This window comes from Podarcis raffonei, chromosome 2 (assembly GCF_027172205.1).
Source record: "Podarcis raffonei isolate rPodRaf1 chromosome 2, rPodRaf1.pri, whole genome shotgun sequence".
Taxonomy (NCBI): domain Eukaryota; kingdom Metazoa; phylum Chordata; class Lepidosauria; order Squamata; family Lacertidae; genus Podarcis; species Podarcis raffonei.
Window position 1 is genome coordinate 84,084,548 of NC_070603.1, and position 15,295 is coordinate 84,099,842.

The 15,295-nt window shown below is 45.8% G+C and overlaps 1 protein-coding gene across 5 annotated transcripts in view; it reads left to right on the forward strand.

Annotated features, from left to right (window-relative positions):
• Positions 1-378: 378 nt before the first annotated feature.
• Positions 379-15,295, forward strand: part of FLNB (filamin B) — an 82,421-nt gene continuing 67,504 nt past the window's right edge. For 4 of the 5 annotated variants that reach the window (XM_053377918.1, XM_053377919.1, XM_053377920.1 and 1 more), the window contains exon 1: positions 382-1,127. In XM_053377918.1, coding sequence (XP_053233893.1) covers positions 653-1,127 — 475 coding nt within the window. In that variant the 5' untranslated portion in view covers positions 382-652. Of the gene's footprint in view, positions 1,128-15,295 lie in introns of all 5 variants that reach the window. The other variant, XM_053377922.1, reaches the window with a different exon arrangement.

Here is a 15,295-nt window from a genome sequence, read left to right on the forward strand (position 1 = left end):
AAAAGCCTACTAAATACCTTATGGCAAACTTCCACAGATTAGAGCATTATTAACCTTTAAGGTGCCTGTGCCCCAATATTATTTGACATTTCTTTCACGCAAGTGTTATTGGTGGAAGAGATTTGAATCTGGGCATCCCAAAGGAAAAAAGTTAAAACTGGGCGGCAGTAGGAGGTTTCACGGGCCTGACAAAACCAGGAGTGCAATGGAAGGGGGCTGTCATGCGTTGTGCGCAGCGCCTCCGACGGGGGTGGGGGCAGCGTTTTCTTCTTCTCCCCCCCCCCCGCGCAGTTGTGCCGCTCCGCGTGCTCCGCCCCCTCCCTGGCTGGGGTCCAATCCCTTGGCCGCCGCGGGGTATATATAACATCTCCAGGCGCAGACGGCGCGCAATAGTTCCTCTTTGCAGGATTGTTTGGAGGCGAGCACGTGTGCGCTCCGGAGGCGACGCTGGGCTGGTGGAGCCGGGCGGCTGGGGTTGCCAAGCTAACGGCGCTGTTCCTTCTCTTCCCCTGTAGGTTTCGCCGCTTGTACACTTGGCTGCGACCCAGAAGCAGCAGCGCGAGGGAGGGAGCCAGCAAACCAGCCTCGGCGGGCGGGTTGGTCGGCCTGCCCGCTCATTACCGCCAGGAGGAGGCGGGGCGGCGGCCTCGACATGAGCACGCAGGCGCGGGGCCAGGCTGCTCGCAGTGACTGGAGCGGCGGCGGCGGCAGCAGCAGCTTGCAGCCTCAGTGGCAGGAGCAGCAGCAAGAGCACCAGCAACATCTCCTCCACCACCTTCCTTCTCCTCCTCCTCCCTTGGGCCGCAGCGACCTCGAAGGCGACCCCGCCGCAGCCATGCCGGTGACCGAGAAGGACCTGGCCGAGGACGCGCCCTGGAAGCGGATCCAGCAGAACACCTTCACCCGCTGGTGCAACGAGCACCTCCGCTGCGTGAACAAGCGTATCGGTAACCTGCAGTTCGACCTGAGCGACGGGCTGCGCCTCATCGCGCTGCTGGAGGTGCTGAGCCAGAAGCGCATGTACCGCAAGTACCACCAGCGACCCACCTTCCGGCAGATGCAGCTGGAGAACGTGTCCGTGGCGCTCGAGTTCCTGGAGAAGGAGAACATCAAGCTGGTCTCCATCGGTGAGCTTGTGGCGCGCCGGTCGGGGCTGGGCGGGCTTCCGCGTGTGGCGAGAGCAGCGCTTATGGGCTGCAGGCTGCCTGAGGGAAACAGCTCAGTTTCTGCATCCCCGGACCTTTTTAGTCGGGTTTGGTACTTCGTTTCAACCCAGCCGTCCGGGCACCTCTTGTGCCTGGGGTTTACGGCTCAAGGTTTTGGGGGCAAACTCAAACCAGCTCGTCTGTTCGCAGCTGCGGGGAGGTGTCTGAATTCCTCCCGGCGTGAGGAAGGCAGAAGTGGGGCCAAAGCGCCTGGCAGTGGGTGCCCCGTCGAGTTGCCGCTCCGCTAGAGTAGCGAGCGGGCGAGGTGGGCGCGGCTCTGCGGCTGAGCGTCTTCCTGAGGCGCCGACGAGCCCCCGGGAGCCTAGCGTGGAGGGCGGCTGTGGGGAGGAACCGCCCAACCCGACCCTCCCGGGGCGGGTACCTGCCGGGTTGTTGCACCCTGCGAGCTTTGAAACCAGCTCGGCTCTTAGCCTACCGCCCGCCCAAGGAGGACCCCTAAGCTGTCTAGAGCCCCCCCCCCACTTCTCGTTCTCTTAAGTACTGTTGTAAAGCACGCCGGTTGGGAGGAGGAGGAGGGACGCCCAGGCGCCGGGTGTTTGCATGCTCTCTTCCCCCGCCCCAATTAATGGTGTCTCCACCATCTACAAACTCCCCCGTCCCCGGGCTCGCATTGAACCGTAAACGGGGCCTGAGCCTAATCCTGGGAAAGCGGAGAAATGGCTGGCGCTGCTCAGACAGGATTTCCTGAGGTGCCTCCCTCCCAGCAGGTAGAGCCACTTCCTTTTGGCGGCAAAGACTTCGGTTTCCATGCTGGAGGTTTCTGAAAGATTTGCGCTGTATAAAAGCCCAGTCTCTGATCTGAACCAGCTTCTTCTCTGCTTTCCTGGGAGAAGCAGGCATTGGGCTGAACTTGGTTCCCGTTTAAAATTAAAGATGGAAAAAGAGCAGCTGCGGGGCTTGTGGAGATAGTTTGCAAAGCAGTGCTCTGCTCCTCAAGTAGCATGTCAGGAAGAAAACCCAGCCGGCCTTCTCATTTTATTCTCTGGAGAATGTGGTGTGGCCAAAATGCGCTGTGCTGTTGGTTCTGTGCATGAAGGATGCAGTATATAAGGAATGCTAATAATTTCTTGTTAAATTGTTTTAATACCTTAGCAAGCATTCTAACGTGTCTGGATTTCTAAAAGTGTGACTGTGATAGTACAACTATTTTGACCATTAGGATTTGACATTAAGACTAATTTGGTAGACTACTCACACCTATTTTTTCAGTTGGCACTGCTGTTGAGTCAGCTGTGACTAGGTTCTTGGTTCAGTGGGACAAACTGCAAAATGATAGGCTATGTATGGTAGTCTGGGTATACATAATTGACACATCACACCTATAAGGTGTTGTGCACTATTAACTAACTTGTCACCTATCAAAGGGATAGCTGCAGGAAAATACAATCTTGTTGAGCCCTTAAAGACTGACATCCTGATGGCATAAGCTTTTGTGGACTAGCCCACTAGATTAGATGCATGGTGTTATCCTGAGTTGCAGGTACATATGCAGTGTGTGTTGTAGAATCGAAGTGTGAAAGGATCTCACGGTCATCTAGTCCATTCCTCTGCGAATACAAGAGACTGTAAAACCTGGTATTGGGACTCCCTTAAAAATTGTCCATGGATAATGACACTCCATATTTTCTCTTTTGAAGCTGCATTTTTCCAAGCTTACAAGTTGGGAGGTGGTAGTGGTAGAGAGGGAAGATACTAGTCAGCTTCAGTCTAGTCAAAAACCATTTGTAAAGGACTAGATGGCATTTCAGAAGCTGTGATTAAAAGGCTGCCAGTGTCCTAAGCACAACAAACTTCCAAGATACAGTTGAACTCTAGAATGGATAAATGTAGTCTGATTACAATAGCCATTAATTGCATAGAAAGCTCTGCAGCTAAGTACTGTTGCTTTGACTGTGTTTATAGTGTCTTTTGTGTTGGGAATCTTTTCTTGCAAAATGCCGAACTTGTATTAAAGGAGGGAATAAATAATGCAAAATAGCACTAGGAGGTGTTTCTGGATAATATTGCATGGCTAGAATGCCAGCTGAAATTATCGAGAGGCTAAACCTGATGCCTTGTGGACACCTGTAGTGTATACCAAGAATGCAGGATATACTTCACAACAGTTGTGTTTGTGAAAACATGTAGGTAGCACAAACAAAATATTTTACTGTGGCTTAGAAATGTTAACTATAAAAAAATCTTAAATGGCTTTTTCAGCAGCTGAAGCGACACCATCAGCGCACCCACTTTTCTGCTGCCAATCACAATTCTAAAGTGACACAAAATTGAACACTTCTGCTTTTAACAGCTACATGAACCTTTGCATTTTTTCTGGGAAGTAAATCAAAGGGGGATAATTGGGAGTGAATGTGCACAGCCTGTTGGGTCCATAGAGCATGAAAGCAGGAAGGGGTCTTGCAGAATTAGGTTTTTACCAAGGCAGGCCCATACCCCTGAGGCAGAAAAAGTGCATTATCCAACTTGTCCGTGAATGTCTATGGATGAAGGTTATGTGATATTTAGGGAGGAAATTATGCATCTACTAGCAACTGCCCATAATTCCCATTTTAAGAGCAGGAGTTGCAAATGTGGTATCAGTAAAGTGGCAAATACTCCTAAAACATTTTCACAAAGATAAACTTAATTGGCAGGGTTTTTCTGGGCAGAGACTTCATCCATTGGCCAAAACCCAAAACAAAAAATCTCTGCCACCTAGCAACTTGGTAACCATTCTCAATGATAGTTTAATGCTCTCAGTTGCAGATGCAGCTTTTTTCAAGGCAGTAATGGATATATTTTGGGAGCACTGAATGCTACTCTGAACCTCCAACAGAAATAGTGGGGGCATGAGTATAAAGTACATCATTTGCAAATGAAGGCAGCTTTCAAACTTTTAAAAAGATGGGTTAATAGCAAGTGGCTCTCATAGCCAGATCTTGCTGTGTTCTCTATTAGCAGCCAAGTAGTAGCACAGAACTGGTGTGTTAACAAGCAAAAGAAAATAAAACTAATACCTGCCTGTGGGAGCTGAAATCTAACTTTCTAACAATTGTTGCCCTGTTTGGAAGTCTGTCTGAGTTTTAACTGGGGAAGTAACTTCGGTTCTCTCTGCAGTGGTGTCTCTGGAGTATAGAACTATGTTATGAGCAAAACGTGACCTTGAGTTAGAGACCTGAAACAGAACTTCAGAGACGTCCTGTCTGTGTAAATAGAGTTGAGGCTTCAAGGGAAAGTATAGGAGAAAAGAATGTTGGTTCTCTGTATGTAACCCATATGTTTTGAAGCACGGAAACCTTGCTGAGCTCTGAATCAGACTCCTTGTGGGAAAATACCTTTGACAGCTGTTGCAAACTTGCTTTTCCAGGGATTACTTCACTCTGATTTCTTTTCAGTTTAAATATTAACAGCAGAATATTGTTGGTGCAAAGCGCCAACAGAAGTAACAAGCAGAATAATGTGTACTCCTGCAACTAGTGCTGCTAGTTTCAGAAACCCCATTAAAAACTGTTGTGGTGGGTGGGGGAAATTTTGCCTTTCACTAGACAAGGCCCCGCCCGTCCTGTACTGCCCCTGGGAGATGGCAAGCTGCCTCTTACAAGTTGGTACTCCAATGTCTGGGCAAAGCAGGAAGTGTTAGGCTCCTGCATGTGTGGATTACAGTACATTCTATGTAGCAGCCATATATTTGATTCTATCAGATTTATTGTAACATGTTTTAAGGAAAGTTTCTGAAATGTGTGCCCTGGGTGAGCTTAATGATAGCTGTGTTCTTCCTCCATTGTTGAAGGAAGTACGCCTTTGAATATCAGTTGGTGGGAGTCATAGGTGGGGGAGAGTGTTGTTGCGCTCAGGACCTGCTTTCAGATTTCCCATAAGCATCTGGCTGGCCATTGTGAAAATAGGATGCTGGAGCAAGTGCTCTTCCCAAATATCCCGAATTCTCCAAGCTGCTTTAAATGCTAACATGTCATGTCACCTAAAGAGAGGCATAAACTTATCTTCGGGCCAGGGAATAGCAGAGGTATAATTTGGTGGCGTCATCATTTTGATACATTCCAAAGGATTAGAGATCAAAGGATCAAGCTTTGCTTTACAGCTGCTTTAGCTTCACCTCCTGTGAGGCACAAGCAGGCTGATGGACTATCCTCCTTCTTGTAGGTATTTTGTCACTCATCATGGGACTGGAAGGGTCAAAAGTTCCTGTGTGGTCTTGGAAGGCATTCTGTGCCATAGCTAGAACTTGAACACGAAATTCCATGCATGTTGCCTCCCAAGTTAAATCTCACTGAGTTCACTGGACTTTGCCCAGGTATAGGATTGCAGCCTAAAGCAAAGTAGGGGAACTTCAGAATCTCATGAAGGTTCCACCAGCATGCAGCTATACCTCCGATTCAGTTGCTGGAATAGGTTATCTTATAAAAGAATCACCTTGCTTGAAATAGGATTGAGCCTCAGTGTGATCTATAAACTTGCAACTTGTTAGGAAGTTCTTACTGAAATCTTAAGTACAAACAGCCCTACTAATTTTGCTCTAGGTGTTTATGTTCCTGAATCAGATAAAATCTGGCATTGCTATGGATAGCCCTGTTCAGCGGTGCTTAGGTCTAAAATATCACATTTCAAATATAAGTGCATCACAATAATCTAAAGAATACCTTATTTTGTCACCCTCTTTCTATATTACATTGCAATACTGAAACCTTAAATATTACTGCCCAAAACCCTTCCCTGAATGATCATCTCTCTAGTGTCTTGTAGCTCATGTCTAGATGCAGATTTACGTAATGAATTGTTCTCTGCTAAACCGGTAGTGGTAGCTGGAATTTAGACTCTTACTTAGTAGCATATACCTCAATATTGAAAGCTGCTTCAGTCAACAAGAGACATATGAATCCTTTTTGGGAAGATGCATAGTTAAGCACCTGTATTTTGGCAGTTAACATGCAGCTAATGACTAGCTATCAAATTTAATAACGGATATTTTAGTGAACCATTTTGGTTCATTTGCCCCAAGCAGGTTCCAATGTAGCTTTCTTCTTAGGCTCACAATTGGGTTGCAAATGAAAGTGTAAGAAGTGGGAATTGATCCAAACTTTTAAAATCGTGATTGCTGTGTGATTGAGAGCGCCACTCCTGAAGTACAGGTTATGAGTGTGCGCCTCATTCGGTATATGTTGCCAGATCTTTGTGGGAATTCTTTTCCTTCAGTAAACCTGGCAGGTTTTTTCATGAGCAATAAAATCCTAGTATATCGCCTACACTACACTCCTTAATGATTCACCCAAGTGAGCAGTTGGGTTGCCTTCAGTCTTGAATAATAAATACAAACTGCAGCACTGAATGCAGTGGTCTGCTGGTGGTAGGAGATGCAGTTTGGTTTCATGGCAAAGGCTCAAAGGAAACATGGAACCAAATGTCCATGAGCACTAGTAGACAAAATCATTTTTATTGTCCTGGGTCAGCTTGGAATTCAGAAGTCTCTTAATATATTCCTTTTTGAGTACCGATTGTAATGTGTGCATAAGTGGAGTGTGATGGTCTCTTCCCCGACTGATCAGGGATTGGATCCAGACTTCTTTGATCAGAGTTCCATTCTGATGATACTTCTGCCAATGGCAGGGGGGAGCTATTTCCCCTCCCCAATGCCCCTGCCCCTGAAGCCTCTATGCCCCTGCCAATTGCTCAGAAGGATTGGGGATCCTTCAGAATGCTGTCGGCTGCAAGCAGAATTGGTGCAAAGGTCTTATCTCGCCTCCTCCAGTGAAAACCTCCATTGGATTGGACAGCATGTACCACAAGCAGAAGGTGCCATTGCATTTGCAGAACTGAAAGTATTGATCCAAACCATAATCTTTTACCCCCATCGTGTGGTAGAGGCAATAGCTCTCTGCAACATAGGGCAGATAACTTTTGAAGTAGAAAAGCACTACACCCATGCTGACTCAGTTTAACAGGAACACTGATAAGCAATACTCAGATGTCACTATATGGAGAAATACTGAACAATTCGTGCTAGACATTCAATCATGCAACAGTTGTACTATTTATCAGTGGCTCATTAGGGTGTGTGTTTGGGTGTGTGAATTGAGTTGCAATTAGTAATGCTATTGAAGCAACTTCCTGTCTTCATGTTGCAGTTCAAGGAACGAACCTGTACTCGACTTGGGTTTTTTTGGGTGGAGTAGTTCAAATGAAATGTTTGATTTATGGGTTTCTTTATATGCAGCTGTCTCCGTGAACAGAAGTAGTAGCTTTTTAAATAGAGAGGGTGGTTTCACTGCTGCCAGCTAATGTCCACACCCCATGTTTATATATACTCAAAAACCTAGGTAACAGCTAAGCTAGCTACTGTTATGCAGCAATAATTGGCTGTTTTAGGATGTGGGGACTAGAAACCAGCATGTTTCTAGTCTGTACAATGCAGGAACATACCTTGTGTAATTGCAGACTCACCCCCAGCCTAGTATGATGTTCATACTGTGGTAATATTCTAATTTCCTCAGGCAAGGAGCGGAGTGATGAAAGTGTATGCCTTCGAATCCTCTTGACAGTGGTTAATGCACCCTTCTCTGGTCAGGGGAAGATGGCGTAATACTTTGAGCAACATTCCAAAAAATGGTGCCATTGCCACCCATTGAACTTGAAAAATCCAGACCTTCAACACAAATTCAGTATTGTCCTTTCTGAGTGGCAATAGTTTTATAAGGTCTTGGACAGAGAGGGCTTCCCCAGTCCTGCAACCTGAAATTTCTTGCCTAGAGATGCTGATGATTAGAATTTGGGACTTAGTCACACAAAGCATGAAGTGCTGGGAGTTGTACAGAAAACATGCTTGCCCTTTAGTATAGAAAAAAAGAATTTTTCTCTCTCTACTTGTGAGTTGATAGCTTTGTTCAGGTTGGTGTGTGCAAAGAGGCTTTGGTTGCAATTAAAAATGACTCTGCTGGGTGAAAATGACATAGAAACCTCATTGGCAAATCTTGTTTTGGAGTGTGTGTGATAGTATTGGAACTACTGGTGCTTAGATTGTAGTCTTTAATCTTGAAATGGAAGCTTCTTAATGTACTCATAATAAAGGGTGGCATTGGTAGCTGAAATACATGTGTAACCTGAATTTATAAACAGACTTTGCTTGTTCTGTTTCAAAAAAGCATGTTCTTCTGTGTCTGCCTGATCAGAGCAAATGCTGGATCCTACAACTTACTGTTGAAAGGAATGTTGGCAGCTTCCTCCTCCCTCTCCTCCCATTTTGCAGATCCTTGCATAGGAACTATAAATGCCTAGAGATTATCACAGTGGAAATGGTGCTGCAAAGCGCAACTCGCCACCTTTGCTCCTAGAACAATGATTTAGCAGACAAACTTCCTGAGGAGGAACCCAAGGTTCAAGGATTGCTTTCTGCCTGTTGACTGACTCCTTAATCATCCTTAGTTGAAACTCGTCTGCTTGAAAAGCCGAGTTACTTATCTCGGGGCTTTACCACTGAGTTTCAGCAGGCATTACTGCTTTATTGCTAGTGAACACAAGAATTGTTATTCCTATGACGTGCTAGGTTTTAATAATGGGTGAAATGTAAAATCATTGTAGATAAAATTGCTGTGTAGGAGGCTTTTTTTTTTTTTTTTGCCCAGCTTATAGTTGTGTGACACAGGGACATGAAACACTGACTCACTCTGCCCTACCCCTTGCAATGACATGTTTGTGTGAGTGTGCCTGGTTGCCTGGGCATCTAAATGTCCTGGTAACTTAGAACATATTCCCAGCCCTGGCTAGCTGGGAAGTTAGAATAATTCCTGCCCGTAGTATATGTAGTGTTGTCTGTTTAAAAGAACTTGTTTTTAAAATAAGTTTTTATCAGAAATTTTAATGCGCATTTTATATTTTATGTAATCCTCTTAGAGGTTTGGATAAATCTAATGTATATATTCACACACACACACACACACACAGAGAGAGAGAGAATATGAATATGAGGGCAGATGCAGTTACAATGAAAGGCAACTACCTAAATGAGGCATAAAAACAAACCAACAAAGACAGCTGTGTTGGGATGAAAAATATCTCCCAACACCCATAGCTATATAATACCTTTATTAGGACAAGCCAAGAATCATGAAATGTGCAAGCTTTCAAGTTCTCCAGAACTCTTAATCAGGTGAGATGAGTTTCAAAGCAAGGGATGGGGATGGGGAATAAAAATTAAATGGGCTGGGCCTTCAAGTCTAAAGATGGAGATTGCAAAAACGAATTAGCCTGCTAGGTGCTTGCCAGTGTTATGATCCTTGCAGGTACAGTATTTGGTTAAACCTGGAATTCTAGCATAAACAAGTGCCAACTGCTCCCATTTTTTTAAAGTAAAGTTTAGCAGCTATGCAGGCTTCCTCAACCTCAGCCCTCCAGAAGTTTTTGGCCTACATCTCCCATGATCCCTAGCTAGCAGGACCAGTGGTCAGGAATGTTGGGAATTGTAGTTTCAAAACACCTGAAAGGCCGAGGTTGAGGAAGCCTGGGCTATAACTTGAGCTGAGCCATGAAACTCACATGGTGACCTTGAGCCAGTCACTGCCTTTCAGCTGAACCTACTTCACAGGGTGGGATGCAGGTGGTGCTGTGGGTAAATCCTCAGCGCCTAGGACTTGCCGATCGCATGGTTGGCGGTTCGAATCCCCGTGGCGGGGTGCACTCCCGTCGTTCGGTCCCAGCACCTGCCAACCTAGCAGTTCGAAAGCACCCCCAGGTGCAAGTAGATAAATAGGGACCGCTTACCAGCGGGAAGGTAAACGGCGTTCCGTATGCTGCGCTGGCTCGCCAGATGCAGCTTGTCACGCTGGCCACGTGACCCAGAAGTGTCTGCGGACAGCTCTGGCTCCCGGCCTATAGAGTGAGATGAGCGCAGAACCCTAGAGTCTGGCAAGACTGGCCCATACGGGCAGGGGTACCTTTTCCTTTTTACTTCACAGGGTGGTTGTGGGGGTTAAATGAGGAGGGGGAGAACCATGTGCACTACCCTGATTTCCTTGGACAAAATAGAACAGCTTCCAAATGAGACGGGCTTATTGACTTTGGCTGTAATCTTATGCATGCTTAAGGAATAAGTCCCATTGTTCAATGGGGCTTACTTCTGAGTATGCAAAATCGAGGGTTGCAAACAGAATTACACTGTTTGCCTCCACTCTGAAGGTTTTCTCCTGTAAGAGAGAAGCAGGGACATTTGGGTTTAATAGACATGAAAATCCTCTGAGACCCTTCAACACGACCAAAAAGAAAGGAGAGAAACTGGCGCTGCTTCTGCTGGCAGCGCAATCATGTCATGTAAAAATGAACCATCTGTGCAGAATTGCGTTGTTAATCTGAAGAATGACTGTTGGCAAAGATGTACTCAATTCATCACGTGAAATATGCTTCTGTACAGTTCTAGAGAACTGTAGGCCGGGCATAACTCTTTGGTGCTATTGAGCTGTCATAGTGGAGGTAAAAGACCAAGGCTCCCACTGTGAGCCAGGAAAGACTATTCCTTCTATCCAGCGTTTGTTTGTGGGTGCTGGGCTTGCTGCCTTGCTGCTCCTGTTTTAATTGAGCGTTTAATGGATTCGCTCTATACTTCTTTTCTCTGTAAAAGGAATTGTTACGTGGAAAAGGTAACCTATGGCGGGTCATCTTGAGTTCAGGGCAGGGGTTCCACAAACTTACATAAGTCACTACAGTGGTACCTCAGGTTAAGTACTTAATTCGTTCCAGAGGTCCGTTCTTAACCTGAAACTGTTCTTAACCTGAAGCACCACTTTAGCTAATGGGGCCTCCTGCTGCCGCTGTGCCGCTGGAGCATGATTTCTGTTCTCATCCTGAAGCAAAGTTCTTAACCTGAAGCACTATTTCTGGGTTACCGGAGTCTGTAACCTGAAGTGTATGTAACCTGAAGCGTATGTAACCCGAGGTACCACTGTACTTGCAACTTTAGATTCAATTCACACACTGTAGGTAACTTTAACTCGGAGGGGTTTCTCACTTCATGCTGTGTGTACTGTTTTTGTCTCCCACAATTCCTGTACCACAGGTGTGGGCAGACTTCAGACTTGGGGGGAATCTCCTTCAGGGTATTTTCTGCTGGCATCTCATGGTCTGCAAAATAGTGTCTGCAGGTAGGGTGGGGCTGAATGTATCCTAGGGAGCTTCTGAGGGACATGCTCAGCCCAGGAATCTGTTTTCAGTTCCAGAACTGCTAATTCCTTGTGTTTCTCTCCTCACCCCCCTTTGCAACTATGTGTTTTATTACTCTTAATTTTTTTAGAGGTGCTTTTTTTGTTGTTGCTGTTGATAAAGGAAAGTAGGAAATGCTTGCTCCACTGCAAACAGCTCATATCTATCACAACCTGGGAACTTGGGAGGAGTGGGTAGGATTAATTAAAAAAACATTCTGTGCTTTGAGGAAGCTGGCTGCAGCAAGTATGTTTGCCACTCTTTTCTCCTCCCAACTCTTCCCATTAAATACATGAAGCAACTCTCTTGCTTTCAACTTTCCCCCCAAATATTAGCATGAAGCTGAGATAAAAGTATGGCCAGTGGCTTCCTGGCCCCTTTATTTATGGATGGGAGACGCTCTCCACTTGCCTGCTTTATATTTCTGGCACGAGGGTTAGAAAACTCAGGCTTGACTATCTGTGGTCCCGTCCCCCCCAGTTCTGTTCAGTAGAAGTCAAAGACATAAGATAGTTTTGTGGTGGTGCAAAGTCATATTCTTTATAGCAGTGCATTTTTTTAAGTGTGCTAAAAGCTAGGGTATTGCATCCATATGGGCTACAATGATAGAGGCCACCCAGGCAGTCTGAGTGTTTCATGTGCACTTTGCATTGCGGTGCTCTGCGTCTTGGAAGTAGCTCAAGAAATGGGTGAACAATAACCACCATGATCTGACAACTGAACTGGGACTTGTGCCAACGCCCTTAACTCTGACGTTAGAAACTTGGTGTGGTGTAAACCTGACCAAGTACTATACTTTCTGATTTCATCGGCTGCTGTGGGATCCCTAATTGGATTAAACATGTGAAAATAACGCTTAAGTTGTGCTCCTTCACTTTATGAATGAATAGCGAAATGGCTTAATGCTTTTAGCAGCACAGCTCCACTTGCTGCCTCTTAGGAAGTGAAGGCCGCTTTGACATAACATTGCTCTGAGTGGGACCAGGCCCAAACTTCAATTAAGTTAGTGGGGGTGGGAGGCAGAAATCTTAAAAAGACTTCTGTGTGGAGGTGGAGATAACTGTTTGATCTGCAGCACAGCTGACATGAAAATGTGCTTAGAGCTCTACAAACTGCAAGGGAAACCTTCCCTCTGGGCACTGTGGCGGCTGATGGGGCTCTTCAGGGGTGGAGTGAAAGGTGGGATTTCTGCGTACAGTGGTACCTTGGTTTACGAACAGCTCTGTTAACGAACTGTTTGGTTTATGAACTCCACAAAATTGGAAGTAGTGTTCCGGTTTGTGAACTTTACCTTGCTCTACGAATGGAAGCCAAACGGTGGAAGGGCACCGGCGGCGGGAGGCCTCATTAGGGAAAGCGTGCCTCAGTTTAAGAGCACATTTGGTTTAAGAATGGACTTCAGGAACGGATTTAGTTTGTAAATAGAGGTACCACTGTAAAGAGCTTGGGGAACTGAAACTCGGTAGGCAGCTGAGGAAATTAGTGGTCCTGCAGCAACAGTATCCTGCTGCAACTAAACGTAGGAAATGGAGATGGTCAGCTCAGACACTTGCAAGGTTCTGACTTTATAAACTGCTGAGGAGCAGGTTTATGCGTCAGTGACTAAAAGACTTGGAAAGTCCCTATACACTGGGATTGCATCTTAACACACATTTTACTTAGGCTTTCCGCTCTCGCCTGCAGCCTTTGTGTTTATCAGGAGAAAGACCTGTCAAGCAGTGAGCCAAGAGAAAAAAAGAACCCCTTTCAAAAATGGTGTTCTTGCCACTTCTTTGCAAGGAGCATCCGCAAGTGAAGTGGGGCTGTAGCCAGTCTGAATTGCTGCTGATAGGAGGGTGCCTGTCTGATGGGGGAGACTCCAGCTAGCTCCGGCGGGATGCGGTGGCGGCATACCGGTTCCTCTTCAGGAGAGAAGCTGCACAGATGGCTTCCCTGCTACTGAAAGAGTTGCACTGGTTATGAATCGGCTATCAGGCTAAGTTCAAAGTGCTGGTATTGGTGTTCAAAGGCCACCAGGATACCTAAAAGATCGTCTCACCCCTTTACATACCTAACCATTCATTGTGCTCTATAGAAGAGGGTGGTAAATGTCTAATAGGTTGTGTGCAATTCTTAGAGTCTGGTATTTAGTACATTCCCCCCGCCCCCTAGTCAGACATGTGTCACTGGCCTGCTTGGTGTGGGCACTGAAGAATGTCTGTGCTGGGCAGAGGAAGCAGTGCTGCCCATCTTCCTCTCTTAGAGGTGATTTTGAACTAATGAAGGCAGACTGGTCTCTCAAAGCTGCACAGGCAAACCATTTCCTCGGGTAATGTTGACGAGAGAGAAAACATCACTTCCCACAAGTACTGGTCCCAGTTGATCACTTATTCCTTGCAATTAAATCACGGTTGTGGTCAAATTCTTCCAGGACTTATAGCCAAGATGGCCTCTGGCCTCTCCCCTATTTCTGCTTAGTCTAGATGACTAGGGACTAGATGACCCTCGTGGTCCTTTCCAACTCTACAATTCAACGGCTCTATTCTGTAATTTTTGGCCCAGGGCTTAATGTGGTGGCCACTTGGGTGAAACATTGGTTGTGGTGTTAACAAAAATGGGGACATCTTTTAGGCTTATGCCATGAGTCTTGTGTTGCTTGCCTCGATCAAAATGCTTTAAAACAGATTAGTTTGAGGAAGTAGCCAAAATATTGCGTGTATCAAAGTTTTAAGAGGTGTACCAGGCTATGAACATTAAAATGTTTTTCCTTTAACTAGAACACTTCCTTTTTCTGAATGCTGCTCTCTGCCTGTGATGGAGCCTGGCTGAACTGTGCATACTTGCATGAATGGGATTTCCTCTCACCAATCCTGTTATGTGTGGTGACTCTGGATGGTTTCAGATGGAAAAACTGAATCAAAGTGTACATTGTAGTCAAGGATTTCCCCAAACAGTAATCACTTCTGATTACTTCCAACGTGTTGGTTTTGGCTCTAAAAAACCCGTATACACTGTGGCTTTAGTGTTTGGCGTGTGCTGCACAGAAGATATTTGGCTCTACCATATCTAAATAGCTTCACTTATCTGTGCAGTCCTCTGCTGGTGTGATGGCTGCCTGGAAGCATCTTGACCCACACCCAGTGTGAGTAAACATGCTTGCTAATGCTGTGGATGTTGGTCTTGGAAGCTCCCCAGACTTTGTCACTAACCATGTAGCCTCTACTACTGACTGATTGCTAAAACAAGCTGCTGCAGATGAGTAACTGGAATCTTATGAGACTTTTTTTGAGCATAGTTATATGGATAAGGAACAAATGTTGGGGTAAGCTAGTTGTGGGAAAGATGGCCACTTCCAGCTTCACCCCAAGCCTGCCTGGGTCAGATGTACCCTTTCCTGTTTCTGGGAGGTATCCAGTATTTTGAGTCTGCATGCTTCTACTACTGGGGATAGATAAGGCCAGAAGAAGTCGTTGGACTACAGCTCCCATCAGCCCCTGCCAGCATGGCTAGTGATCAGGGATGGTGGGAGTTGTCTGTCAGCAGTTTCTAGAGTCCTCACATTGGCCACCCCTCTATGAAACAGCCTTTGCTAATGCTGTGGATGTTGGTCTTGGAAGCTCCCCAGACTTTGTCACTAACCATGTAGCCTCTACTAACTGACTGATTGCTAAAACAAGGATGTCCTTGCATATATCTAGTTAATAGTGTTGAAAAAAGCTCATTGCTCCTTGATTTCTGCCTTCCTGGCAACAGGAACCTCAGATGCAGTTATGATATGTGCATGTAAACTGTAAATAGCAATAATTGTCTGCATAAACCATACGTTTTGACAAGACTCTGTATTATCAAATGAGAGGGTATTGCGATCAGGAAATGAGAAGGCAACAGTGGCTTGAAGCTGACATAATTTG